General features: G+C 73.7%; 2 protein-coding genes across 5 annotated transcripts; one reads left to right on the top strand and one right to left on the bottom strand.

The window, feature by feature from the left end:
* Nucleotides 1-1,898: 1,898 nt before the first annotated feature.
* On the top strand, nt 1,899-26,883 carry GPSM1 (G protein signaling modulator 1). Of its 4 annotated transcripts, XM_036416843.2 has the most exons (16): nt 1,899-2,049; nt 7,545-7,766; nt 8,617-8,752; nt 8,927-9,069; nt 9,720-9,843; nt 10,065-10,180; nt 10,782-10,937; nt 11,491-11,599; nt 12,397-12,520; nt 15,973-16,043; nt 16,541-16,720; nt 20,477-20,633; nt 20,972-21,180; nt 21,917-22,958; nt 24,033-24,035; nt 26,868-26,883. In XM_036416843.2, exons 1-14 carry the CDS (start codon nt 1,985-1,987, stop codon nt 22,121-22,123), a joined length of 2,019 nt encoding a protein of 672 aa, XP_036272736.1. In that variant the 5' UTR covers nt 1,899-1,984; the 3' UTR covers nt 22,124-22,958; nt 24,033-24,035; nt 26,868-26,883. The 4 variants fall into 4 exon arrangements, with proteins under 4 accessions (XP_036272736.1, XP_036272737.1, XP_045429838.1 ...); XM_036416844.2 differs by lacking the exon at nt 16,541-16,720; XM_045573882.1 differs by lacking the exons at nt 1,899-2,049; nt 7,545-7,766; nt 8,617-8,752; ... (4 more) ...; nt 11,491-11,599; nt 12,397-12,520 and adding an exon at nt 15,227-15,245.
* DNLZ (DNL-type zinc finger) lies at nt 25,227-27,074 on the bottom strand. The gene is made up of 3 exons (XM_036416962.2): nt 26,810-27,074; nt 26,139-26,278; nt 25,227-25,496 (listed from the first exon to the last, which is right to left on the bottom strand). The coding sequence occupies exons 1-3, from the start codon at nt 27,008-27,010 to the stop codon at nt 25,328-25,330; spliced, it is 510 nt and encodes a 169-aa protein (XP_036272855.1). The 5' UTR covers nt 27,011-27,074; the 3' UTR covers nt 25,227-25,327.
* Between the last annotated feature and the right edge of the window lie 44 nt (nt 27,075-27,118).

Genomic DNA, 27,118 nt, shown 5'->3' with positions numbered 1-27,118 from the left:
GACCCACCTTCCTTGGGGGTGTCTTGCTGAGGCAGCTCTCCTGATACGAGGAGAGACATCGGTGCCGTGGGCGGGGCGTCCGGTCCAGCTGGAGCTGCCAGCGGGGCCCAGGGGCCGGGCCATTGCGGGGCAGCTGGGCCAGCAGCCAGCATCCGAGCTCCTGCTGTGCGCCGGGCTCAGTGCCGCCCTGACCCGGGACCCTTCGCAGCCCCTGCCAGACGGGCTGTGGAGCCCTGTTACAGGCGGCAGGGCCGAGCTCAGAGAGGGAAACGTGCGCTGGCCGCACAGCAGTGGGGATGGGCGGCCTGCGTGCTGCTCGGCCTGCCTCAGGGTCCAAGCCCCCACCGGCTCACGCACGGCCGCGCGCCCCCTCCCCCCAGCCCCCGAGAGCCCGGCTCTCCTAGCCCAGGGACCCCAGCGCCCTCGCTCCCTGCCTCGGGGAAGGAAGAAAAGATACCCTCTCCCTGCGGTGACAGCTGCGGGGCCACCAGGCGCCCCTCAGTCTGCCATCCATGGCTCAGCACTTGGGGCCTTCCCAGCCAGGCCCCGGCCACACGCAGGGTCCCTGCAGGAGCCGCCGAGGGGCCTGGCCGGGGTGGGCCCGGCTCTGTGCTGCCCTTGCCAAGAGGCAGGCCTGGGCTGTCACAGACCGGGGGAGCCCCCCGCCCGCTGTGCCACCCACCGCAGGGCCAGTTGGCGGCGGCAGCCGAGGCCAAGGCCAGTGGCAAGGCCGTGCCCAGCTCCTGCGGTTATGGGGGAGGGCCGTGGGGCAGCCCGGGGCGCCGGCGGCACAGATGGTTCTCATTGCCGCCTCCTCTTCCTCAGAAAAACAGGCCGCCCGCCGCCCGCCGCCCGCGTTATCTCGGGTTCACGTCCCCTCTCCGCTGCCTGGGCCTGACGGGCCTGTGGGCTGCGTCTGCCCGCGGTCTGGCTGGGAGGCTGCGGCGTCTCTCTGACCGGCCTCTCCGGGAGGGGCTGGGCGGGGGGGAGGAGGGGGCTGAGGGGGAGCAGCCCACTTCCCGCCCCTGGACCGTCTGCATCCCGCTGGGTCCCAGGACTCTCCGGGGCTTGGGGTCTCCTGGCTGCACCAGGAAGGGTCAGGGGGTGCGACCCGCGTGTGCCCGCTGTGCCCGGGAGCTGGCCCTGCCCCGACTGGAGGGGAGGACGCCCTGAGCGGGCAGAGCCAGGGCCAGGGCAGGCGGCTGAGGCCCCATCTCACAGTCTGGCCTTCGGGGCGCTGGGGATTCAGAGCAGGAGGCGGCTCGGCGCCCACACCGGCCGGCCGCTCAGAGGCAGCCCTCCCCGCATCCTCCCAGCCCCATGCACCTCCCTCCCCGCAGGGAAGGCCCAGGGCAGGAGGGAACGTGGCGCTGCAGGCTCCGGCCTGGTGGTGAGGAAAGCAGGGCCCGGGCTGCCTCTGTCCACTGCGTCTGGCCAGGCCCAGGCCCTCCACACCCTCCTCCTCCTCCCTCCTCCCGGGCCGGGGTCACCGGGCAGCGCTGCTGTGTGCGATCCGCACCCCCAGGTCTAACCAGGGCTCCCGATGCCCACGCCCCCAGGTAAGGGGGGCAGGGGCCTGGGCCGGAGGGGGCAGAGGGTCACCAGGGGGCGGGTGCGAACAAAGGCGGCGGGCCTCCAGCCGCCCACGTGGGGCGGCAGGCGGGGCGGGGGCGGCCAGCGGGCTCCGCGGTGGGGCCCTGGATCCGGGTCCGGGAGCCCCAGCGCCGCCGGGTGCCGGGCGCAGGAGGTCCCGCCGCGGGCCCGCCGCCGCCGCCGCCGCCGTGCCCTCCCCTCCCCGCGGGGAGGAGGGACGTGACATCACGGCCGCGGGGAGGAGGGCGGCGCCGGCACATCACTTCCTCGGCGCCCGGCCGGGCCGCGGGCGGACGGACGGACAGACAGACAGCGGACCGGCGGCGGCGGAGGCGCGCGGGGACCCGCGGGCGCGGCGCGAGGAGGGCCCGGCCCTCGGCGACCCCGGCCCATGGCCAGCCCGGCCCCGCCCGCCGCGGAGGAGCTGCCCGGCGCGGCGCGGCGCCTGGGCTCCAGGTGGGGGCGCGGGGGGCGCGGAGCCGGGGACCCGGGGGACGCGGGGGGCGCGGGGCCGGGGGCGCGGGGGGCGCTGGGCCGGGGGACCGGGGGGCGCGGGGGAACGCGGGGCCGGAGGGGAGGCCGGCGACCCGAACAAAGGCAGCGGCAGCGGCGGTGGCGGCAGCGGCGGGCGCGCAACGTGGCGAGGACGCGCCTCCCCTCCGGGGCGCAGGGCTGGGGGGCGCCCGGTGAGGAGCGGGGATGCGGGAGGGGAGGGGGGCCCCCGAAAAGCGGGTGTGGGGGTGCAGGGCCCGCCCGGAGAGCTGGGGACCCCAAAGGCCCGCAGAGGGGCGGGCAGGGGGCGGCTGGGATGCCCGGGACCCCCTCCCAGACTGGAAACTGGCCGCTCCTCCCCGCGTGGACCGCCTGGCACGGCCGGAGGGGGCGGGGGCTGCCAGCCACTCCGGCTCAGCCTGGCATCCCCCCGCACGGCCTCTGCCCGCCCCCCGCCCCAGCCCGGCCTAGCGGGTGGCCCTGGGAGAGGCTGCAGTGCCAGCCACCAGGTGGGTGTGTGCCGCCTCCAAAGACACCTGCCTCCGGGCGGACGCACCGCGATGGCACGGCCTGGGCTCGGCCCCGTGCCCGGCAGGGACGGCAGGGTGGCCCTGCCCAGGGCGGCGTGCCTGCCTGCTGACTCCAGGCCTGTGCAGGGTGTGCCACAGGGGGATGCCCTGGGCCAGTGTCCAGACCAGCGGGCAGGTGTGCGAGCGGGCAGCGCGGCTCTCGGCAGCGCCCGGGGGTGAGCCTGACAGCACCTTCCTGGCCCTGACCTGAAAGGACATGGTCACCCCAGCTCCCCGGCCGCCCTAAGACCCGGCCTCGGGCAGCCCAGCAGCGGGAGCCTCTGCCGGCGCCCAGGGCAGAGTGAGGGCAGAGTGAGGGCGCGGCGGCGGGAAAGGCCCTGCCTGCCGCCTCCCTGCTGCTGAGGAGACACAGCCCCATTGTGTGGCTCCGGGCGCGGGCTGGGCCGGTGGCTCCTGGGCCCCTCGCTGGGGGGGTGTGGGTGGGCTTGCTGGCAGCTGCAGCAGGAGGCCGCCCTGAAGGACCCCTCCAGGCCCCAGGAGGGAGGGCTGTGCAGGCAGCAATGGCCCCGGGTCCTGCTTGACGGAGAGCCGGTGTTCGGTCCCAAAGAGCCGCAGGAGTCCACCCTGCTGCACCGGCTGTGTGCAGTCCGGTGTGTGTGCATGCATGTGTGAGTGTGTGCGTGCATGTGTGTGCGTGCATGTATGGGAGTGTGTACGTGTGAGAGTGTGTGTATGTGTGAGAGAGAGAGACCAGCAGAGGCTGGGAGACCACGCACAGCTGGAGGCCCACAGCCTCCTGGTCACCCCCGGCTTGCGATGGGAGCGAGGTGCGGGTGGTGCCGAGCCCAGCGGGGGGACCAGACGGGACTCCGGCCCGGAGACAGCGGAGGGGACGCGGGAGAGGCCTGGTCCCGGCCTGCATCCTGGGGTGGGCCGTGTGCCTGGACGCCTGCGTGTCGGGAGGAGGGGAAGCCCCGGTGATATGGCGAGCGGGCAGGAAGGCTGGCCACTGGGGAGCCATAGCCACTCATCGCCGGGACCAGCGGCGGCGGGAGCTTGGCAGACGCCAGCCGCCGCCACTGCGGTCTGGCTGCTGGGAAAGCCGCCGCCGGCCCCCGGCGAGGAGAGGCGCGCGGTCAGGCGTGCTGAGAGCAGCCACTGGGCTTTGGGCGGTGAGTCGGGGGGCGGCTACGACCACAGCCCAGGGACCAGGGACCCCTGGCCGGCCGGGCCTGACTCCTGCCCCGAGAGTGGGCGCCCTGGCAGCCCATGGGTGCACAGGCCTCGCGGAGGCCCTGCAGCCTTCAGGGTGGGGATCCGGCAGCCGGCAGGAGGGCTGACCGGGCACGGGGGCACCTCGCCAGGTGGGGGCAGACACCCACAGGCCTGGCGGTGCTGGGCGGCCTCACAGGGCCCCGAGTGGTGGCCTGCAGGGCATGTGCCAGGCAGCAGCCTTGGGGGCTGGATCGGGGCCTGGGGGTGGTGCGAGCCTGCAGGGTTTGGGGGTTCAGCTCCTCAGCAGGGGCTGGGAACGGAAGAGATGATCTAGGCCCCGTCCTATCGGCTGAGCTATCCTGGGGGCGGATGGTGGCCTCAGGGCAGGTGGGGGGTGCCCGGCCGGACACCCTTGGGAGCAGCATCTGGTGTGGGCGGGGGCCTGGCCCCCCACTCGGCATGCACTGCCCAGGTCCTCCCAGGGCTCTGCCCTCTGGACCCCACCCTCACGTGGGCCGGACCTGCAGCCCCCTCGTGCTGGCCCCGCCGTGTGGTGGAGCCCACCCTGCCTCCAAGCCCCTCACCCCTCGCTGACCTCCCCCCACTCTGCGGTTCCCGGCTGCTCAGCCTTGGGGAACCCCCCACCCCAGGGCCCACCACGGAGAAGGCGTGGGACTGGCAGGAAGGGTGCCCACGAGGGGGCAGAGGGAACTCTGGGAGGGCCCAGGGGCTTCTGGGAGGGGCAGCACCAGGACGGCGGGAGGGGAGGCCCCGGAGACACCTGCCCGGCCCCCATGCGGCTCCCTGCTGGCCAGCTCTGCGCCTCCCACCCCGCTCCTCCCCGCTCCTCCCTCTGCGGGGAGGTCCTCACCCGCCCCCTCACGGCCGCGCCGAGGGGCTGGCACAGTTCAGAAAGGAGCTGGGGGGAGTGTCCCCCGCCGGGAGCCTCCCCGGCCCTCACCGGGGACCTGGAGCTCCTCTTGGGGCTCAGGGCAGGGAACCCTACAGCCCCGGAGGGTGGGAGGCACCAGCAGGATGACCTGATTTGGGGCTCCCGTCTGTGGGCCTGCTGGGAGCCGGGCGCCGTGGCTGTGGCTGCGAGCCGGGCACCGTGTGCTGAGAGCCGGGCGCCGTGTGCTGCGTGCCGGGCGCCGTGTGCTGCGAGCCGGGCGCCGTGTCCGTGTGCCGTGAGCCGGGCGCCGTGTGCTGAGAGCCGGGAGCCGTGTCCGTGTGCTGAGAGCCGGGCGCCGTGTCCGTGTGCTGAGAGCCGGGCGCCGTGTCCGTGTGCTGCGAGCCGGGCGCCGTGTCCGTGTGCTGAGAGCCGGGCGCCGTGTCCGTGTGCTGTGTGCCAGGCACCGTGTCCGTGTGCTATGAGCCGGGCACCGTGTGCTGAGAGCCGGGCGCCGTGTCCGTGTGCTGTGAGCCGGGCACCGTGTGCTGTGAGCCGGGCACCGTGTGCTGTGTGCCGGGCGCCGTGTCCGTGTGCTGTGTGCTGGGCACCGTGTCCGTGTGCTGTGAGCCGGGCGCCGTGTGCTGTGTGCCGGGCACCGTGTCCGTGTGCTGTGTGCCGGGCACCGTGTCCGTGTGCTGCGTGCCGGGCGCCGTGTCCGTGTGCTGTGTGCCGGGCACCGTGTCCGTGTGCTGCATGCCGGGCACCGTGTCCGTGTGCTGTGTGCCGGGCACCGTGTCCGTGTGCTGCATGCCGGGCACCGTGTCCATGTGCCGTGAGCCGGGCGCCGTGTGCTGCGTGCCAGGCACCGTGTCTGTGTGCTATGTGCTGGGCACCGTGTGCTATGTGCCGGGCGCCGTGGCTGCGTGCCGGGCGCCGTGTGCTGTGAGCCGGGCGCCGTGTGCTGAGAGCCGGGCGCCGTGTCCGTGTGCTGTGTGCCGGGCACCGTGTCCGTGTGCTGTGAGCCGGGCACCGTGTCCATGTGCTGTGTGCCGGGCACTGTGTCCGTGTGCTGTGAGCCGGGCGCCGTGTGCTGAGAGCCGGGCACCATGTGCTGTGTGCCGGGCGCCGTGTGCTGCGTGCCGGGCACCGTGTCCGTGTGCTGTGAGCCGGGCGCCGTGTGCTGTGAGCCGGGCACCGTGTCCGTGTGCTGTGAGCCGGGCGCCGTGTGCTGTGAGCCGGGCACCGTGTCCGTGTGCTGCGTGCCGGGCACCGTGTCCGTGTGCCGTGAGCCGGGCGCCGTGTGCTGCGTGCCAGGCACCGTGTCTGTGTGCTATGTGCCGGGCGCCGTGTGCTGTGAGCCAGGCGCCGTGTCCGTGTGCTGTGAGCCGGGCACCGTGTCCATGTGCTGTGTGCCGGGCACTGTGTCCGTGTGCTGTGAGCCGGGCGCCGTGTGCTGAGAGCCGGGCACCATGTGCTGTGTGCCGGGCGCCGTGTGCTGCGTGCCGGGCACCGTGTCCGTGTGCTGTGAGCCGGGCGCCGTGTGCTGAGAGCCGGGCACCATGTGCTGTGTGCCGGGTGCCGTGTGCTGAGAGCCGGGCACCATGTGCTATGTGCCGGGCGCCGTGTGCTGAGAGCCGGGCACCATGTGCTGTGTGCCGGGCGCCGTGTGCTGTGTGCCGGGCACCATGTGCTGTGTGCAGGGCGCCGTGTGCTGAGAGCCGGGCACCATGTGCTGTGCGGGCGGGGGGAGGTGTATAGGGCGGCTGTGCGGGCGGCTGTGCGGTCGGGGGGAGGTGTGTGCGGGCGGCTGTGCGGGCGGGGGGAGGTGTATAGGGCGGCTGTGCGGTCGGGGGGAGGTGTATAGGGCGGCTGTGCGGTCGGGGGGAGGTGTGTGCGGGCGGCTGTGCGGGCGGGGGGAGGTGTATAGGGCGGCTGTGCGGTCGGGGGGAGGTGTATAGGGCGGCTGTGCGGTCGGGGGGAGGTGTGTGCGGGCGGCTGTGCGGTCGGGGGGAGGTGTGTGCGGGCGGCTGTCCGGTCGGGGGAGGTGTGTGCGGGCGGCTGTGCGGGCGGGGGGAGGTGTATAGGGCGGCTGTGCGGTCGGGGGGAGGTGTGTGCGGGCGGCTGTGCGGGCGGGGGGAGGTGTATAGGGCGGCTGTGCGGTCGGGGGGAGGTGTGTGCGGGCGGCTGTGCGGGCGGGGGAGGTGTGTGCGGGCGGCTGTGCGGGCGGGGGGAGGTGTGTGCGGGCGGCTGTGCGGGCGGCTGTGCGGTCGGGGGGAGGTGTAAAGGGCGGCTGTGCGGTCGGGGGGAGGTGTATAGGGCGGCTGTCCGGTCGGGGGGAGGTGTATAGGGCGGCTGTGCGGGCGGGGGGAGGTGTGTGCGGGCGGCTGTGCGGTCGGGGGGAGGTGTGTGCGGGCGGCTGTGCGGTCGGGGGGAGGTGTGTAGGGCGGCTGTCCGGTCGGGGGGAGGTGTGTGCGGGCGGCTGTGCGGTCGGGGGGAGGTGTATAGGGCGGCTGTCCGGTCGGGGGGAGGTGTATAGGGCGGCTGTGCGGTCGGGGGGAGGTGTGTGCGGGCGGCTGTGCGGGCGGGGGAGGTGTGTGCGGGCGGCTGTCCGGTCGGGGGGAGGTGTGTGCGGGCGGCTGTCCGGTCGGGGGGAGGTGTGTGCGGGCGGCTGTCCGGTCGGGGGAGGTGTGTGCGGGCGGCTGTGCGGTCGGGGGGAGGTGTGTGCGGGCGGCTGTCCGGTCGGGGGAGGTGTGTGCGGGCGGCTGTGCGGGCGGGGGGAGGTGTGTGCGGGCGCCGGGCAGGCTCACCCCCTCTCCCCGCAGGATGGAGGCCTCATGCCTGGAGCTGGCCCTGGAGGGCGAGCGCCTGTGCAAGGCGGGCGACTTCAAGGCGGGCGTGGCCTTCTTCGAGGCGGCCGTGCAGGTGGGCACCGAGGACCTGCGGACGCTGAGCGCCATCTACAGCCAGCTGGGCAACGCCTACTTCTACCTCAAGGAGTTCGCCCGCGCCCTGGCCTACCACCGGCACGACCTGCTGCTGGCCCGGTGAGGGGGCGGGCTCAGTGAGCGGGCCGGCCTGGTGGGGGGGGGTGAGCGGGGAGGGCCCGGTGAGCGGGGCGGGCCCGGTGAGGGGGGGAGCGGGGGTGGGCGTGGTCAGGGGGGGAGCGGGGGTGGGTATGGTGAGGGGGGAGGGCCCGGGGAGGGGGGGGAGGGGGGCATGGGGAGGGGGGAGGGCCCGGGGAGCGGGGGCAGGCGCAGGAGCGGGGGTGCAGGGGTGTGGGCACGGGAGCAGGGAGCCTCAGGGTGCAGGCCCTCAGGGCCTGGCTGTCAGTGCCAGGTGGGGGGTAGGGGGTCAGCTCTCAGGTCCACAGGGGCCTGGGAGGGGGGCCAGCATGCAGGAAGTGTCCCCAGCTGAGACACGTGTGAGCATGTCTCTCTATGTCAGTGGGTGAGAGCACGGGTGAGGCCCAGTGTCCCCTGTGCATGAGCACATGTGTGTGTCCGTGTGTTGGTGCCAGTCTCCGGGGCTGTGTGGAGAGGGGTGTCCACCCTCCCTGCCCCTGCTCTCCTCCGGCCTCAACTCCACAGCCTCCCTCCCGTGTCCCTGTCCTCCGGCCCCTCCTGCCCCTCCTGTCCTCCGGCCCCTCCTGCCCTCCGGCCCCTCTGCAGGCTGCAGTAGCCCCTCCCCAGCCACCTCAGCGCCGGGCGCCCAGCAGACCCCGCCCCCTCCCCCGCCTCAGGCAGGTCAAACTCCCTGCGAGTCAGAACGTTAGTTCTCACTTCAAGGCCCCCCCCTCCCGCCCTGCTGCTCGACCCGGGGCCTCCCTGAGCCCGGCTCCCCAGACCTGCCCACGGGCGGTCACCCTGAGGTGTGCGCCTGCTCCCCCGCCTCCAGGACCATCGGCGACCGCATGGGGGAGGCCAAGGCCAGCGGGAACCTGGGCAACACGCTCAAGGTCCTCGGCCGCTTTGACGAGGCTGCGGTCTGCTGCCAGCGGCACCTGGACATCGCCCAGGAGCAGGGCGACAAGGTGGGCCGGCCAGCGCCCCCTCCCCGCCCCCACAGCAGCACGTGGCCTGGGGGTGCCCTCCCCAGTCCTGGCTTTGGGGCCCGGGACAGCCTGGAGGGACGGGACGGGACGGGACGTGCCTGCCGGGGGCGACGCCTCCCCCAGACGTGGCTCCGGCCCCCGTGCCGCCCGCAGGTCGGAGAGGCCCGGGCGCTGTACAACATGGGGAACGTGTTCCACGCCAAGGGCAAGCAGCTGTCCTGGAGCGCCGCCCAGGACCCCGGGCGCCTGCCCCCCGACGCCCGCGAGGCGCTGCGCAGAGCCTCCGAGTTCTATGAGTGAGCGGGGCGGGGGGGAGGAGGGGGGCACGGATCTCACACACACTCAACACACACACACAGAGAGACACACACACACACAGAGACACACACACCCTCCGCCCGCCCTGCCTGCCTGCGTGGCCAGGCACAGCCCCCCCTTCCCGGAGGCCCGGACAGGGGCAGCCGGGCTGGCCTTCCCCTCCCCCCAGGCCCCCTCCGGAGCCTCCCTCGGCGGCAGGGCAGGTCCTGTGGGTGCTCGCCCCCCGCCGGGGGGGGGGGGGGAGGAGGGAACCGCTCGCCAGGCGCCTGTGGCCCTTAAAGCTCATCGGTGGCCTGGCCAGGCTGGCACCGCCGCCGGGTGGGGGTCCCGGGTCCGGGTCCCTGGGTGCAGGCTCGGAGCCCGCCCGTTCTGAGCTGTGCAGGGGAGCCCGTGGGCGCCTGTCCTATCACTGCTTCTCTTCCTCCCTCCGGACGAGGATCACCAAAACACGGCCAGGCCAGGCTGGCCGAGCGCCTGGGCCGGAGATGGCTTCCCGTTGGGGCGGGTCAATCCGGCCCCGCAGCTCGGACACAGCGAGGGCCCGGAGCTGAGGGACGGCTCAGGGGCTGCCGGGGCGTCCAGGGCCGCCTCTGCCCCGGGCGGCCGGCTCTGACGGACTCGCCCCCAGGAGGAACCTGTCGCTGGTGAAGGAGCTGGGCGACCGGGCGGCCCAGGGCAGGGCCTACGGCAACCTGGGCAACACCCACTACCTGCTGGGGAGCTTCGTGGAGGCCACCACCTTCCACAAGGAGGTGAGGGCGGCCGGGCGGGCAGATGGTGGGGTGGACGGCGGCAGGGCTGCCCCTTGGGGGCGGCCTGACACCCCCCAGGCCGTGCCGGGCTCAGTGCTGGCTCCGGGCTGCCCCTCCGGACGCAGACGGGGGCGGCCACCGTGGGCGGGAAGCACAGTCGTGGGCTCGGTCCCGGCTGCGCGGTGACCAAGGCTGCGGGGTGACCACGGTGCGTCCCCCAGCGCCTGGCCATCGCGAAGGAGTTCGGAGACAAGGCCGCCGAGCGGAGGGCCTACAGCAACCTGGGGAACGCCCACATCTTCCTGGGCCGCTTCGACGTGGCCGCCGAGTACTACAAGTAGGCAGAGGGCCCCGCCGCCCGGCTGAGGGCCTCCCGGTGCCGGTCACTGGGGGCCCGGAGCCAGCACAGCCATGCCCATATGGACTCGGACACTCAGCACCGTTGGCTCTGGGCGCCCTGACGGGGCCAGGACACTCGCAGGCCATTGGCCTCCTGTTTGGGGGGCTGCACGGCGGCCCTGGGCAGAGGCCAGTCCACACGCACTGCCCCGGGGGGGGGCGACTGGCCAGTGTGGGCAGAGCCTGGGGGGGTGCTGCATCCTGACCAAGGGGGGCAGCGCGGTGGCCTCCTGAGAGGGGACCAGCCAGGCCTGGGGGGACTGCTCGCCCCATTGCCCACCCTCCACCTCAGACAGGACAGGGGTGGGGGGCTGTGCAGGGCCCTGCCCCGGGGAGGGGGTGCTGGAGCCCGGGGTGACCTGCCCCGGGGAGGGGGTGCTGGAGCCCGGGGTGACCTGCCCCGGGAGGGGGTGCTGGAGCCCGGGGTGACCTGCCCCGGGAGGGGGTGCTGGAGCCTCGGGGTGACCCGCCTGGGGTGACCTGCCCCGGGAGGGGGTGCTGGAGCCTCGGGGTGATCCGCCCGGGGTGACCGCCCGCAGGAAGACGCTGCAGCTGTCCCGGCAGCTGAAGGACCGGGCGGTGGAGGCGCAGGCCTGCTACAGCCTGGGCAACACCTACACGCTGCTGCAGGACTGCGAGCGGGCCGCCGAGTACCACCTGCGCCACCTGCTCATCGCCCAGGAGCTGGCCGACCGGTGGGTGCCCGCGGCTCCGCAGCCCGCTCCGCCCGACCCCGGGGCCCTGGCAGGGACCCTGGCACAGCCAGCCGGAGGGAGCACTCCGTGGACAGACAGGCCGGGGGTCCCTGGCCACAGCCGCGCCCTCGGTCTGGGGTGGGCCGTGGCCGGGACGGGTGGGGGAGCGGAGGGGCCCCGGGGCGCTGTCCCTCGTGGGGAGGGTTTGGAGCCCGATGGCAGAGGTCACAGGTCGCACGCACTGCCCCCAATCGCGCTCTAGGACGGCAAAGCTTGGTTTAATGGCCCAAGGGGCTGGTGGAGGGAGCCCGAGGGGTGAGAGCCTTGCCGGCCACTAGGGGGCGAGCAAGCCACGCGGGAACCCTGGCAGCGGAGCGTGTCCAGCCCCCCAACTCCACTCCTCGTGGCTGCCACCGCGGACCCCCCTCTGTCCTCCCGCTCCTGGCAGGCTGGGCCTGGCCGCCTGGACGCGGGGGCCTGAGAGGCTGGGCAGGTGGGAGGGCGGCAGGCCTGGGGGGGCGTGCAGATGTGGACTCGGCTTCCCCCCTGGCAGAGTGGGCGAGGGCCGGGCGTGCTGGAGTCTGGGGAACGCCTACGTGTCCATGGGGAGCCCGGCCCAGGCCCTGACCTTCGCCAAGAAGCACCTGGAGATCTCCCAGGAGGTGAGCCCGGCTGCCCGCCCCGCCCCGCCCCGCCCCGCCCCTGCCCCAGCCACTGCTTCCGCCCCCACCCCCGTCCCCGCCCCTGCCCCCACCCCTGCCCCAGCCACTGCCCCCGCCCCTGCCCCAGCCACTGCCCCCACCCCTGCCCCAGCCACTGCCCCCGCCCCCGCCCCTGCCCCTGCCCCCGCCCCTGCCCCAGCCCCTGCCCCCGCCCCTGCCCCCACCACTGCCCCCGCCTGCCTCCAAGGAGCAGCCCCTTCAGAGCAGGGCCCTGCCTCCTCCCCTGGCTCGCCCCAGCGCCTGCCGGACCCCAGGGCCCTGGTCCAGGGGCAGGTGCGGCCTCAGGTGCGGGAGCAGGAGAGCTGGGGCTGGGGGGCCTGGGCGGAGAGCCTGCCCCGGGGCCGCCCTGTCCGTCTGGGCACAGGCCCTGGCGCTCCTGCGGAAGCCCGCCCCCCCGCCCACCTGCCTGCCCGCGGTTCGCTCCTGGTGCTGCACGGCCTCTGACCCAGCTTCTCCGGAGCCTGTCCCAGCAGGAGCCGGGGGAGCCCGGAGCCGGCGGGCACCTGGAGGAGGCAGCCTGGCCGAGCTGGCGAGGCCCATGGAGGGTGCCGAGGAGGGCCCTCGGGCACAGGGCCTGGCTGCTCGGGCCCCAGCCTTCGGGTCAGCGTGGGAGGCGGCCTGGGCGTGAGGCCCCACCCAGGGACAGACCCCCACCTCCGGGGCAGGTGCAGCCCGGCCTCCTTGGAGACCACGGGGCCTCCCGGCCGGCCTGCCCCTGACCGCCCCGTTGGCCGCAGATCGGGGACCGGAACGGGGAGCTGACGGCCCGCATGAACGTGGCGCAGCTGCAGCTGGCGCTGGGCCGGCTGAGCAGCCCGGCGGCCGCCGAGAAGCCAGACCTGGCCGGCTACGAGGCTCAGGGTGAGTCCGCTGGGCGGGCGGGGCCTCGGCAGGCGGGGCCGTGCCCGGAGGCTGCCTGGGAGGGCCTGGCTCTGCAGGGCGGGTGTGCGGGGCCCACAGAGGGGGGCTCTGATCTCAAACAGGGGAGGGGAGCCCCTGGGCCAGGGGGTATCAGCGTTTGACCCGGGGTGGGCGTGAGGGCTCAATGGGCTGTTTGGGCAGGTGCTGGGGCAGTCGGCGGCCCTGCCTCCCCAGGGCAGGTTGGGGCAGGGAGCTGGGATAGGATGAGGCATTCAGGGCTGGAACAGCGTGGGATGGTGTCTCCGAACTCCTCGGGGCCCAGTGTGGGCATCGGGCCCCTTCTTCATGGTTCTGGGCAGCAGGAGCCTGTGGGCACCCTCGGCCGGCAGGAGGGTGTGGGAGGGCCCTCTGCTTCCACCGTGCTGCCCCCCTGCACCCTCGCTGACTGCTCCCAGGGGACCAGATGGGGGGCGGGAGGAGGAGGCTGAGTCAGCAGACCGGCACTGATCGTCCGGCCAGTGTGACCTCATCGCTCACGGCTGCGTCCCCGAGCGGGTCAGCGATGTGTGGGGACAGAGCGTTCCCGCGGAGCGAACAGATGGAGACGGGGGGGGGGGGGGGGGGGGGGGGGGGGGGGGGGGCCGTGGGTGTTGGGTGGCCTCCGGCCGAAAGGTGGCTGCCCTCCCCGCCCGGCGGGTCTTTCTGTTCGGGGGTCTGGCCCCGCCCTGGGTGGCTGTGTCCCGGGGCACCCCCTGCCCCTCACCTGGGCTTGTCCTAGGAGGTGGGGGTACCCGTCACCCCACCTCAGATTGCTGAAGAGTGAAGGGAGGGAGCAGAGGCTTCTGGGAGCCGCAGCCTGCCGGCTCTGGGGGTGCTGTGTCTGAAGGAGACGAGGTGGAGGGGGTCCCGGGAAGCATCAGGCCAGGGTCTCTGAGGATGGGCAGCTCTGGCGGCCCTGGCCCTCGGGCACCGTCCGGGAGCTCGGCGGGAGGCGGGGGCGGGAGGCGGGGGGGGGGGGGGGGGCAGGGCTGGCTGCGCCTGGAAAGGCCCGTCCTCCAGGGAAGGGGGCCGTGGTGGTGAGCAGCCCGCTGAGCCGAACAAGGCGGCTTCTGTCCTCCCGCCAGCTCCTCTGCCGGCCAGGCCCCCGGCAGCACCCCCCAGGCTGGCGGCCGGGGGAGCCGGCGGGCCCTGGGAACAGGCCATCCTGGGGGCGGGGCCCTGCCACTGCCCAGGCCGGAGGGCTGGCCTGGGGGCTGCAGCCTGGAGGCTCCGGCTCTGAGATGGGCCTTTGGGCCACTGGAGGCGGGAGGGGCGCCTGGAGGACACCCCCTCAGGTGGGCCCCGCACGGCTTGCTGCAGGCGGTCAGCATGCATTTCCTCACCCCCCCCATGCCTCCTGAGCGGGGGGGGGGGGGGGGGGGCGCCAGGTCCCAGAGCCAAGCACCTACTGGGAACTCCCTTGGGGGCGGGGCAGGCTCATACTCAGAGTCTGTCCGTCGGGGTGGGGGGTGGAGGGGAACCGGAGACCTGGGAGGGCAGGGGCGCTCAGTGAGGAAGGAGGCCCTGGCTGGGCCCAGGGGGTGCAGGCGATTCGGTGGGCGGGAGCAGAGCAGGGGGCGTGGTCTGCAGTGGGCGTGGCTCGTGGCTGGTGTCTGGCCTTCTTGTCTGGGAGGAATCAGGGCCTCTCCTGCAGCTGGAGGACCCCAGCCTCTCCATTGCTCCATTCCTCCCCTCCCCCCCAGCAGAGAGGCCTCCCCCCAGCGAGTGTGTGTGTGTGTGGGGGTGGGGGGTGCCGTCCTGTCACTGCGTCTGGGCCCCAGAGTCCAGGTGTCCTGGGTGCCCGCTGCCTTCCCACAAGGCACCTGGCAGTGGGCGGGCTGGATGAGGGCCGGGGACACCCCTGGCGGCTGTTCCTGGGTGCAGAGCGGAGTGCGCCAGCGGCCGGCCGCGCTGTGGGGCGTCCCCGGTCGGTCCCCCCGGGCCGGGCTGACGGGCCCCACAGGCTGCACTGCCCTGCGGGTCCCTCCTCCGGTCCCTCTGCGGAGTCCAGGGTGCGGAGCAGAGGGGCCCAGGGCGGGCGGCCTCCTGTCAGGGCTCACAGCTCCATGGAGGTGACCCGTGTGGAGGCGCCCACGGCCGTTCACTGTGGGCTCTGGCCCCGCTCTGCCGTGTCCTGGCTGGCTACGTGCCTCAGTGTTCCCATCTGGGAAGTGGGCCCGTGGTCATCCTAGCAGGAGGGGAGGGAGCAGCAGGGCTGGCCGGGAGGAAGGAGAGCTAATGGGGCCTGAGCAGAGGGATTTGGGCATAGGATGGGGGGCAGGCGGGTTGGGGGGTAGGTGGGCAGAGGGGCATGGGACTCTGTCCGTCCTGGTGAGGCGGCCAGGGGTCGGCTGGGACAGGATGTCGGTGGCTGGCGGGCAGACGTGAGCACCAGGGAAGGAGGGGGGGAGGGGGGACGCGGGAAGTTTCCAGGCCTCGCCCTTGGGTGGGAGGGGCGGGCCGGGCGGGCCGGCGGTGCCCGGCCTGAATGCCCCCAGTCAGCCAAGGTGTGGGCGCCGGGCGGGCAGGCGGAGGCCGGGCTCCGCACACAGAGGACGCATTTAGTGGGCCGAGGCCGCCGGGCTGGCCACGGGACCGCCCGGAGCCGGACGCTGCTGCCGCTGCCGGGGCCGGGGCCGCGGAGGGCCAGGCCTGTCGGAGCGGCCGAGGGGGACCGGAAGACAAGGTGGGGGGCCCGAGGGGGCCCTTAGGGGGTCGGGGGGCCACTGTGTCCGGCCCTGGGGCCCCTCAGCCCTGGGACCGAGGTGTCCCTCCTCCCATCGGTGCAGAGGGCAGAGGCGGGCAGTGCCCAGTGCCGTGGGGGGGGCGGGGGGCGAGGCCTGCTTCTTCCTCGCGGGCTGGAGGAGCGGGGCCCTGACCGTGCTCTGGGCCGGGCCGCCCCCTCCAGGGGGCTCGGGGGCGGGAGGGCAGCAGCGGCTCCGGCTCCGGGGCCACTGTGCTCCCGCCGGCCGGCCGGCTCATTCCCGCCTCTGGAGAGCGGGCGGGTGTGGCCCTCAGAGCCCGGGGGCCGGACGGGGAGAGGGCCCAGCCGCCCAGCCAGCCCTCCAGCCCCCTCTGGACCCCGGTGGCTCCGTCCCTCGGACCGTCCGGGCGGGAGGCGTGGCTGGGGCTGAGGGCGCCCGCTGTGGCCTGCAGCCGGGGGGCCCGCGTGGGGCCTGGCGGGCGAGGGCGGGGTCCAGAGCTCGGGAACGGGCCCTCACGGGGGACCCGAGTCAGACTGGACCGGGGCGGCAGGGCGCACCCGCCTCCCCTCCCCACGGCCACGCACGCGCCTTCGCCTCCCCTGGCGGGAGGGGCGAGCCGGCCCGGGGTCCGCCCGCCCCCAGCCCGGCTCCCCAGCGCCCCCCGCCAGCGCCCTGGCGGCCGGCGGGGCTGACGCCGCTGTCTGGCAGGGGCCAGGCCCAAGAGGACGCAGCGGCTGAGCGCGGAGACCTGGGACCTGCTGCGGCTGCCCCTGGAGCGGGTGAGCGGCCAGGGCGGGCCGGCGGGCCGGCGGGCGGGCGGGCGGGCGGGCGGGCGGGCGGGCGGGCGGGCGGGCGGGCGGGCGGGCGGGCCGGCGGGCGGGCGGGCGGGCCGGCGGGCGGGCGGGCGGGCGGGCGGGCGGGCGGGCGGGCGGGCGGGCGGGCGGGCGGGCGGGCCGGCGGGCGGGCGGGCGGGGGGGGGGGCGGGCCGGCGGCTGGGGACACGCGGGGGCGGAGGAGGTCAGAGGCCAGCGCGTGGCCGCGGGCTAATGGGGCCGCTCGCTGCCTGTCCGCTGAGCTGCACCTCTGTCCATCACCCCTGCCGTCGGGTCCGAGGCCCCCAGGCCCGGGGTGCCACCGCCCACTCCCTCCCTCCATCAGGGCCCTGCCCGCGTGACCCTCACCCCGCAGCCCCTCGGCCCTGCCTGGCCACGTCCCAGCCCCATCAGGGTCTGGGGTGCGGGTGGCCCGCCCACGCCTGGCCTCCCGCCCTCCCCAGGAGCAGAATGGAGACAGCCACCACGCGGGGGACTGGCGGGGGCCGGGCGGGGACCTGCTGCCCCTCCCGGTGAGGAGCAGGAAGTACCAGGAGGGGCCGGACGCTGCTGAGAGGAGGCCCCGGGAGGGCGGCCACTCCCCGCTGGACAGCGCCGAGGTCCGGGTGCAGATGCCACACACGGTAGGCAGCCTCTCGGCCCAGCAGGGGGCTCGGGGCCTCACCGCCCACCAGGACCAGACGGGGGCAGAGGTCACGGCCCTGGCTGCCCGGGACCTGCAGGGGGCTGTCAGCCGCACCCAGCCGGGCCGACCCCGCGGACAGAGCCGCAGTGCCAGCGAGGACAGGGCAGCCCACCTGGGGACGGGATGGCCTACAGCCTGGCAGGTGTCCCACTGTGCCCTGAAGCCCCTCCAGGCTCATGGGAGCAGGTCAGGGTTCAGAGGTCAGCCTGAACCCCTGGTCCAAGCCTCTGGAATCGGTCTAAACACAGTTCCCTCCGAGCTGTCCCGCCGTCCCCGCCTGTGGGTATGGGTGCAGGATTCTGCTTCCCACCCCTCCCCCTCTGCCGCCCCCATCTGGCCCCGGGCTGCTCAGCGGCCAGGGCCTGTGCGCATGGAGCTGAGGAGGGGACCCTGGTCCCCGGTGATTGGCTGTGCTGTTGGGGACCGGGCAGAGGGCCTCAGCCCAGGGGAGGGCGGTGCGGTCCGAGGGCCTGGGAACTGGCCTTGGGACCGGGCATGGGGACAGCGCTGGGCAGGCCCAGGGGGCCCGGGGGAGCCCTGGAGCGGCCCAGCCAGAGGGGACCGGACGGGGAGGACCCCACACCCAGGCCCCGGAGCCACGCGGCCGTGGCACAGGCAGGACCGACAGGGCTGTGAGGGGGTGACGCCCGGCCTTGCCCGTGGCCCCGTCCCCGGGCTCCCCACCCCGTGCTTCCCAGGCGGCAGCACCCCGCTGTCATGTGACCCGGGCTGATCGAGACGGGGGCAGAGCCCGAACCCCACGCCTGAGAGAACAAAGGGGACCCGTGTTCTGGCTCCCGCACGCCTCTCCCACGTCGGCCTCCCACGGGCGGCCCGTTCGGAGGTTTCGCAGAGGCAGCCGGGCCCACGTGCGCCCACCTCCACGCCGAGGCCTCGCTCCGGCCAGAGGTGGGCCCAGGCCCAGGGCCCAGGCCGGCCCGGTCCAGCCAGGCCAGCGTGCCCCCGGCCCCCGTCCGTCAGCCCCGCCACGCTGCTCCCGGCACCCCGGTAGCTACCACCTGGAACCCCTTCTTCTGAGCAGACAGCAGCCGGCACTCGGGCCTGCCCTGTGCAGCTCATTCACAGAAACCCTAGAGGGGAAACTGAGGCAGAGGGCAGGGGTGTCAGCCCAGCACCTGAGGCGTGGCCCTGTGAGAACAGCGGGCTTTGGGGTGCCGGTGTTGTGGGGGGACTCCTATGGCAGTGCTGAGCCCGGCCCCACTGGAGGCCCGGACCCCGATGGCAGGGGGAGCCCCTGCCCGCCAGGCACCTGGCCCAGCTCCCTGACGGGAGGCAGCCTCAGGGGGCAGAACCTGGGCTGTGGGGGACCCCCGCCCCCGGGCTCTGTGCTTGCTGTGGGAGGAACGGGGCAGGGAGGAGGCCCAGGCCCCATCCTGTCCGCAGTCCTGCAGGCGCACAGCCACGGCAGGTGCTTCTGGGTGAGTCCCGCCCGGCTGGCCGCTGTAACAGGACAGGCTCCGAGCCAGCCAGAGGCCAGGCCCCAGGGCCCCAGGGCAGGGGGGGGCGGGGGCTGCTGTGGGGGGCGGGGCCGTGGGGGTGTCCGGCTACACAGCCGGTGCAGAGGGTGACCGAGCCCCAAGGGGGACGGCCCTGGCCCAGCTCCCGGGGCTGCAGCAGCCCTGGCCCCCAAGCGGCTGGGGAAAGGGTGGTGTCTCCGGGCTGCCCAGCGAGGGAAGGACGCGGGGCTGGGGTGGGAGTGGGGTCCCATCTCCCCGGCCCTCCGGGGTGACCCCGGGCCCAGCCAGCAGGCTCAGTGCTGTGCTCAGGGAAATCCATTTCCGAGTGTTTACGGAGCGCCTGTGCGTGTGCGTGAGGGGGAGAGGGGGAGGGAGAGAGAAGAGAGGGAGAGAGGAGAGGGAGAGAGAGGGAGCGAGCTTCAGCTGGTGGGCGGGGACGGGAGGGCCCCCACCAGGTCCTATTTAAGCTCACAGCTCACAGGGCCCCGAGTCTCAGCGGCGAGGTGGCACGGGCACCTGGCGTCCTGCCTGGCTCCACGTGGCCAGCACCTGGTGGACCCAGCGAGCTCCGGGCGCCGTGTGAGTGGGGCCCTGACAGGTGGAGGGGGGCCTTCTGGTCCGGGAGAAGCTGGGCCCCAGCAGAGCTATGGGGCGGGGGGGGCAGGTGGGCGTGCAGCCAGCCCTGGGAACTGGGTGACCCGTCACCCCAGGGCCCCGTGCCCGGTGAGTTAGGGTGCTCCCTGCCCCGCGGCCTCCCCCCTGCCCTCCTCCTGCCCTGGGCTCTGGGCAGCACTGGGCTGTGGCATCACCCCAGGGGCTGGTGGGCAGGCTGGGAGGGGCAGCCAGGCCGGGGGGCGGCTGTGCTCCCCATGAGGGGCTGGCTGAGACCCGAGGGGCTCCGAGACCCGGGGGACGGAGCCCGAGTTTGGGGCAGAGGAGAGGCTGGGGCATGGGACAGCCCTGTCACCTCCCGGTGGGAGCAGGGGGGGCCTGAACAAGGCTGTGGGGCTCCCGGCTGTCCAGACCCTCCCGTGTGCCCTGGTATCAGCCCCCACGTCACACGGGGAGCGTCAGCCCTTCCCAGGTGCCCCAGAGGGTGGGGGCGCCCGGCCCGGCGTGGGCTCTGCTGGAGGCTCAGAGCCACTGGCCAGCGGTGCAGGCCCAAGCCGGCCTGCCTGGCCCCGACCCCGGCCCCGACAGGCTACAGAGGCCTTGGACAAAGCCTCTCCTGAGCGTCAGTCTGGGGGAGGCTGGAGAGGTTGGGGTCACACCTGTCCTGGCTCCCCTCCCCTGGCCCTGTGTGGGTGCTGCTGTGCTCACCCACTCCTGGCTGAGCCGGGAGCAGAGCCCACGACCTACAGTGGAGGCGGCCAGTCAGGGCCCCTCATGCCAGCTGTGAGGTTGGGGGACACAGGAGAGCAGGGACCTGTGGGGTTAAGCTATGTACCCTTGGCTCCGGGCCTGCCCAGCGGGGGGGGGGGGGGGGGGGGGGAGGAGGTCCTGCCTGGGTCTCTGACCTGGAGCTGCCACCCCCCGAGCGGGAGGCCAGGCTGGGCTGCTCCGGCTGCTGTGTGACCTGTGTGTGTGTGTGTGGGGGGTGACCTCTGCCTCAGTCTCCCCTGTGAGGTGGTGGTGTCTGCACGCCCAGCTCAGGGTGAGCCGGAGGCCACGGCTGAGAGAGGGCGGTGGGCTGGCAGGGGAGGTGACGGGGTGCTGTTTGGCCAACAGCGTCATTGTCATCCCTCAGGCCCAGGCCAGGCCGGGGCGGGAGGCTGGGGGGTTGGCCTGCTCTGGCTCTGCCCTTTGGGGTGGCCCCACAGACCCCACCTTCCAGCCACCCTCCTGTGGATGTGTAAACCGAGGCCCAAAGTCACCCTGCCAGGAGGGCCTCCCCAGGCCCGGGACCCAGGATCTTGTCCCTTCCCTCCAAGGACCCTCACCCTGCCCTGGCCCCGCCGGGGGGACCTGCCTGGCCCAGCTGGGTCACCCTGGGGTCAGGCTGCACGGACGGCGTCTCCCGGGGCCCAGGTGGTCCAGCTGCAACCCAGGGGTGGGCACGGTCATGGCCGAGGGCGGGCGGGCTGGACGGCGGTGCTGGGGGCAGGGCGGGGCCGCTGGGACCAGCAGAGGCCGAGGGGAGTCCTGCCCTGGCCCAGGCCCGGCAGCCCCCGGGCCGTGTTTGTGGGGGTGCCGACTGCCCCCCTTCCCGCCCCCAGAGCCTCCCGCGGGTCCCGTCCGCGGACGAGGAGTGCTTCTTCGACCTGCTGAGCAAGTTCCAGAGCAGCCGCATGGAGGACCAGCGCTGCCCGCTGGAGGAGGGCCAGCCCGGGGCCGCCGAGGCCATGGCCGCAACCGCCCTGGAGGAGCGGACGGGTGAGCCCGGCTCCCTGACCTTGAAGGTGCCGAGCCCCCGGCTCCAGGGCAGGCGCGGGCGCGGGCGGTGCAGCCAGCTGCAAAGTGCCCCCTGTCATTCCCGCCCCCGCCGCCCAGAGCTGCCTCCCTCCGGGCCGCGTCATCCCGCCCCCCGCCCGCCCGCCCTCCAGGCTGGTGCCAGGAGCGCGTCTGGGGGCGGGGCCGGGGATGCTCCCCTCCTGTCGCTCCCTGGAGGCAGGGGTGGGCCCCCTCGGGGTGCTGTGGGCGGGGCCGGGCTGGCACCTCGAGCGCCGCCCGCCCTCCTCCGGGCTGACCCCCGCCCGGACCCTGTCCCCCAGCCCCGCCGCCGCTCACAGCCTCCCCGCAGACGGAGGAGCTCTTCGACCTCATCGCCAGCTCGCAGAGCCGCCGGCTGGACGACCAGCGGGCCAGCCTGGGCCGCCTCCCCGGGCTGCGCGTCACCCACAACAACCTGGGCCACCTGCGGGGCGACCGGGACCCCCCAGCGCCCGGCGACGAGTTCTTCAACATGCTCATCAAGTGCCAGGTGGGCGTGCGGGCTGCCCGGCCCCGGCTCTGCCCTCCTCTCAGGCCGGTCTGGGGGAGCCAGAGGGGGGGGTGTCGTGACAGGGCGGCTCAGCAGGTGTCACCCAGCGGCCACAGGTGGTCACATGCCCTGAGGCCACGCTGGACGTCCTCAGGTCGGCTGTGCATACAGAGCTGGGAGTCCCCAGGCCCCCAAGGCAGTGGCTTCGGGGACCCCTCAGCCTTCCACTCTGGACAGAGAAAAGCCAGACGGCCCCCGGAGCCCCCCGCACGGGGCCCAGGGCCAGGAGAGCCGGGCGGACAGGCGGTGGGAGTGGGGCGGGGCGGGCAGAGCGGGCAGAGTGCAGACGTGACGCTCGTTCCACAGACAGGAAAGCACGGGCCTCGGCGAGCCCGGGGAGCCCCCCGCGCCCCCCGTCCACATGCACACAGGCTCCTGGCCCTTCTGCTCCAGACCCTGCGGAGAAGCCCACGCGCCCGCTCGGCCCCCGCCTCCAGCTCGGCCAGAGGCCCCTGAGCAGCTCCCACCTCGGCCTCCCGCCCCGTCCCAGGGGCTCCTGCCACACACTCGGTGCTCGGGGGCCCCGGGCAGCTCCTCTCCCACCTGGCTCACCCCCCCCTCCCAGCGCTGTCCCCCAGGGGCCGCCGGCCCGGCCTGGCCGCAGCCCTCGCCCGGGGCTGTCCACGGGCCTCGCCGGCCTGGAGGGCGAGGCCTGACCGTGTGTCGCTCTGCCCAGTCCTCCAGAATCGACGACCAGCGCTGCCCGCCGCCCGACGGGCTGCCCCGCGGGCCCACCATGCCCGACGAGGACTTCTTCAGCCTCATCCAGAGGGTGCAGGCCAAGCGCATGGACGAGCAGCGGGTGGACCTCGCCGGGAGCCCGGAGCAGGAGGCGGGCGGGCCCCCCGAGCCTCGGCAGCAGTGCCAGCCCGGCACCAGCTAAGGCCTCGAACCCACAGCCAGCGCCCCCCTCCCGGATGCCTGGGGAGCGGCTCTGTCGTCCAGGCTGCCTGCAGCCTCTGAGAAGCTGATCCTCCCAGGCCGTGGCTGGAGCAGGCTGGGCGCCCGAACTTCCCACTGAGCCGGACTGGGCACCCCCCACCCCAGGGTCCCTCCCCGGGGCGGCAGGCTCGGCCTGTATCGGGGAGGCCTTCTCTGTCCTGGGCCCATCCCCCGCGGTACACGGCTCCCCACAGGCCTGCCCGGCCAGCCCCTCCTCGGCCCTGCCCCTGCCCCGGACCTGCGGCATGTCAGCCCCAGACCAGTGCTGTCCAGGCCCGGGCCTCTCCCTGCCCACCGCTGTCCTGCGGCCAAATGTGAAAACCCTGCTGCCCCCCGCCCAGGTCTGTGCAGCCTCCTCGGGGGCCACCACAACATGGACGTCCATCCGTCCTCCCAGAGCTGGTCCCAGTCCGGCCTCACCCCCAGGAGGGCCCCCGCTGTCCTCCCCTTCCTCCTCCCCAGGCTCCCTGAGCCCCAGCCCCAGGGGCCCCAGCAGGCAGCCCGAGGGGAGGGGGGGTGAGCGTCCAGTTCCTCGGCTCCGCGCTCGGGAGCCCGGCCGGGGCCGGGGATGGGGCCTGGCCCTGCGGGGACCGGGGCCAGCCAGGCCTCCCCCTGCCCATGCCGGACGGGCAATGGCCTGGAGGCTGCCACACGGCCATGGGGCGGCAGCGGGTCAGCAGAGCGGGGAGGCCCGCCCCGCCCTCCCCCCACCAGCTAGGGCTACATCGTCCTGCCTCCTCCCGGTGTGGAGGGGTTCTGCCCCTCCCGGTGCCCAGGTTGGCCCTCACCCACACCCGTTCCTGGGCCCACTTACAGCCCCTCCCCCACCCCCAGCCTGGGGTGGATTCTCTGCCCCAAGACACAGATGGCACCTCCTCTTCCAGGTCCTGCTCCGGAGCCGCCCTGGGCCCTGGGCGGAGGGGAGGGGCGCGGAGGGGTGTGGGGCCGAGGGCGGGCTGGCAGTGCGGTCAGGCGCCAGGGCTCCGGCCTCTGCTCGCCGCCCGGAACTTGAACGTCTGTGCGTATTTATTGCCCTCCGTGTCGGCCACGCTGTCCACGGTCCTTTCCGAGCCAAGGGTACGTTATCCTTCTGTTTTTCCGGAGAAATAAAGTCGGCCAAGCGAATGCTGTTTGTGTGGGTGTTAGGGGGGTGGGGGGTAAGCTAGGCGGCGGCAGACGCCCCAGGCTCCCACATGCCTGCCCACCTGGAGTGCCTGCTCCACCCCCACCCCTACCCTCACCCCTCGGCCTGGCCCTGCCAGGGGCAGCCGCTGTCCTAACTGGACTCACATGCCAGGAAGTGCCTGCCTTTCGGGTCTCAACGGCCTGTGAAGGTGCAGCTGAGAGAGCAGCCTGCGGGCGACGCCCCGCAGACAGGGACCCCCCAAAAGGCACTGTGCCCAGGAGGCCCCTTCTCCTCACTCCCCGTGACCCACGGCTCTGTCCACACCCCACACCGACCTCAGGGCCGGGACCGCCGAGGGGCGAGGGTGGCTCGGCAGGGACCGCAGGCGGGAGCACACAGTGGCATCGCTCCTGAGATGGAGCCGGGCCTTCCCCTCTCAACATTTCATGCTCCGGCACCCTGGGTCCGGGCGCTCCGTGGCAACACCGGCGCCATGTCCCTTCCCGCAGCCGCAGGCAGTCGTGGGCGCTGCCGAGCCCCCTGAATGTCCCGACACACGCCCTCTGGCCTCTCGGAGAGGGCTGGCGGGGGGGGGACTGAATGTCCCGACACACGCCCTCTGGCCTCTCGGAGAGGGCTGGCCGGGGGGGGGGGGGGGGGGGGACTGAGGGGCCGGGGGCAGAAAGCGGAGAAGCCGGGCTGCAAAGGGCCACTGAGAGGAGAGGCCGTGGATCCTGTGGCAGGTCCCACGGGAGGGGCCCCCAGGCCACGGGCCACACGGGAAGGTTGCGGGTGGCAGAGGCAGGGAAGAGGACATGCACAGGCTGGCAGGCCCCGGACTGGCTGGCACCAACACCCAGTTGGGGGTGCCCTGGGCGTCTAGTGCCTCCCCGGTGCACGCAGACATCTGTCACCTCTCTGGGGGTGAGGGGGATGGGGGACAGTCCCTCCAGCGTCAGCAGGGCTTATAGGTCAAAGCATCAGAAAATAAAAATCGACACGGTCAACACACACATCTAAGCCACAAGCCCAGCAGTGAAGGGAGGGTCCTGGGAAGCCCTGCCAGGTCCAGCCAGCTCCCCAGGCCTCCCCGAATCCTGCCCCAGGGCCCGGCCCCGCTCCTGCCCCAGGGCAGCCAGGCCCCGCGTGGTCGGCGCTCCGTAGAGGGCAGGCGGGGGCGCTGAGGACACGTCCCTGTGGCTGGCAGGGAGGCGCTGGCGGGAATAATGAGGGGGGTGTGCCAGGGAGAGGACAGGGGGTAATCGAGGCAAAGCAGGAGCTGCCGGCGCCGGAGAACAAAGCCGAGGCTCGGGGGCCGCACGCTCGGGGCTCAGATCCTGCCGAGATCTGACGGCTGTGATTCATGCTGAAGGTCACACAGCCCAGAACACTCGGGGAAGTAAACACACTTTCATAAACACAGGAACATCCTGGGGAGGCCGTCAAACACGGCTGCGAGACAAACCGCACGCCCCAGGGGGCGGGGGAGAACGGACCATGAGGGGCACCCCCGCCTCCTCCCCTTCATGGCAGCCCAGCCCCCCGGCAGCTGCGGTGAGCAGCCTGTGTCCAGGGGGTGGCAGGTGGCAGGGAGGGATCTGGGGGCCTCCCTGCATCTGGCCCTGAGTGCTGATCCTGCCTCAGGAAGGACAGTGGTTCACGGCCGTCCCTCCCAGGCCTCTCCCCAGAAACACCGGTCCCGGCTGAGCCCCCCTGTGCCTGCACCCCGTCTGCTCTTCCCACCCTCCCTGACGGGGACACAGCCTCCTCTGCAGAGGGGCAGGCAGAGGTTCCTCAGGGCAAAGGGACCCACCCCCCAACCCCCCGCCAAGGCCACACTGCCAGGCAGGAGGCCTCAGACTCCACGTCCGGCCCCGAGAGGACATGGCCAGCTCCGGTGAGCGGGCGCCGGTGGTGGCCGGGGTTGCTGGGAGTTCCTGACTCAGCACCAGGGACGGCAGCGGAACCCAGGATGCCTGTTTATTGCCGGGGCAGCCCTCCCCGGGGCGGCGGGCGGGGTCAGCGGGGTTCTGTCTTGCCAGGGGGGGTGGGATCCTCGTCCGCACCCCCTTCGGTCGCAGTGGTAGATTCGGGGGCCCCCGCAGCCTCTAGCACCAGCTCCAGAGCCCCATCACCGGCCACTCGGCGCACCTTCTCCCCTCTGGCCGCCAGGATCTCTTCAACGTTCCTGTGAGAGAGGGGGCGCCATGACACCCCGGCCCTCACCGGCCCGGCACGCGGCCCTCGAGGGCACCGAGGCCAAGCGTGAGCCGGAACATGGGTCCCTGCACTGGGTAGCATCCGGGCCACTGCACGCTGCCCTCGGGGGCCTGCTTCACGGCCCCAGGGGGGATGAGCGCCCATTCCCAGGGAGAATGCGACTCGGACGCCAATCTGAACTGCGAGGGCCACTGGCTCGAAGCTCCCAACCGCGGCCGCCCCTGCTCTCCGAGCGCAGACAACTGCAGGCCCAGGCCTCGTCCACACGCTGCACACGCACCCGCCGGCGTGGAGGGAGGACGGCTCCCTGCCCCTCGCAGGCCCTCGAGAATCTTCGTAGGGGAAGGAAGGAGCCATGAAATGCAAGGAGCCCAGGACACGCCCCTATAAAATAGCCCCGCCCTGCCTGGCCCTCCTGTCCGCCAGGCCTGTGGCCCTGACAAGTGGTCCTGGGCTTATTTGTTCAGTTATTGGTATTTCGCTGCGCCTCCGGGCGGATAAGTGAGAGAAGAGGGCTTGTGAGCCTCACTAGGGTGAGGGTGCCCCAGGGAGGCGGGGTGGGGCTCTGACCCGCACTCTGTCCCCACCCCTGCCCAGGTGGCCTCCTCACCTCTTCCCATCCAGGTCGGAGAACCAGCCCAGGTTGTCCGCGATGATGTGGTGGTTCTGGCAGCCAGGGCAGGTCACAATGACCACTCCCTGGTGATAAGCCAGCTTGGAGATCCGCTTGGAGGACCGGGTCCCACACACCTGGTGGAGCATGGAGACACGGCAGGTGAGGCCATGGGCCCGCCCTTGGGGATAGCTCCACCCCTCCATGCGGCCCCTGCCCTCCCAGAGGACACGCCCCCGAAGGGATAGCACCACCCCTCTCTCAGAAGGCCCGCCCCTCCCAGGACACGCCCCTGGTGGTAGCTCCACCCCTCTCCCAGAAAGCCCTCCCCTAGGACACGCCCCCTAAGGCATAGCTCCACCCCTCTCCCAGAAGGCCCGCCCCTCCTAGCTCACGCCCCTGATGGTAGCTCCCTCCCTCCCAGGACACGCCCCCTAAGGCATAGCTCCACCCCTCTCCCGGAAGGCCCCGCCCTCCAAGAACATGCCCCTATGGAATAGCCCCACCCCTGTCCCAGAAGGCCCCTCCCCTCCGAGGACACGCCCCTATGAAATAGCTCCACCCCTCTCCCGGAAGGCCCCGCCCCCGGGGACAGCGCCATTTCCGCATGGCCCGCCTCCCCCAAGAGCACGCCCCCTCCAGGCGGTCGCCCCGCGCCCCGCGCCCACCTTGCAGGTGTAGACGAGCTGGTAGTGCGCCGCCCGGGGCGCCTGCTCGGAGCTCCAGCGCCGCGGGCCGCAGAGCCAGGGCCGGCCTCCCCCCGCGGCCTCCAGGCGGGCCCCGCGCCCGCACAGCCGCCTCACGCCGGGCCCCCGGGGCCGCGCGCGGCTCAGCAGCGACCACACGCGGCCCAGCGCCGCCCGCCACATCCCTCCCGCCTACCCGCGCCGCCGCGCTCCCGCCATCTTGGCGGCGGCGGAAGGCCCTCCTGGCGCCGGGCGCGGCTGCCCCCTGGCGGCCGGCGGGGCGGGGCGGGC

This window comes from Pipistrellus kuhlii, unplaced genomic scaffold (genome assembly GCF_014108245.1).
Source record: "Pipistrellus kuhlii isolate mPipKuh1 unplaced genomic scaffold, mPipKuh1.p scaffold_m20_p_57, whole genome shotgun sequence".
NCBI classification, from domain to species: domain Eukaryota; kingdom Metazoa; phylum Chordata; class Mammalia; order Chiroptera; family Vespertilionidae; genus Pipistrellus; species Pipistrellus kuhlii.
This window is presented reverse-complemented; position numbering and strand designations above follow the sequence as displayed.

Excerpts from the sequence above, each read along its gene's own strand:
- DNLZ (XM_036416962.2), bottom strand. The coding sequence starts at position 27,010 with ATGTGGCGGGCGGCGCTGGGCCGCGTGTGGTCGCTGCTGAGCCGCGCG. Across the intron at positions 26,279-26,809 it reads AGCTCGTCTACACCTGCAAG|GTGTGTGGGACCCGGTCCTC; the intron begins GTGGGCGCGGGG and ends ATGCTCCACCAG. Across the intron at positions 25,497-26,138 it reads TCCGACCTGGATGGGAAGAG|GAACGTTGAAGAGATCCTGG; the intron begins GTGAGGAGGCCA and ends CCTCTCTCACAG.
- GPSM1 (XM_036416843.2), top strand. The coding sequence starts at position 1,985 with ATGGCCAGCCCGGCCCCGCCCGCCGCGGAGGAGCTGCCCGGCGCGGCG. Across the intron at positions 10,938-11,490 it reads GCCCAGGAGCTGGCCGACCG|AGTGGGCGAGGGCCGGGCGT; the intron begins GTGGGTGCCCGC and ends CCCCCCTGGCAG. Across the intron at positions 16,044-16,540 it reads TGCGGCTGCCCCTGGAGCGG|GAGCAGAATGGAGACAGCCA; the intron begins GTGAGCGGCCAG and ends CGCCCTCCCCAG.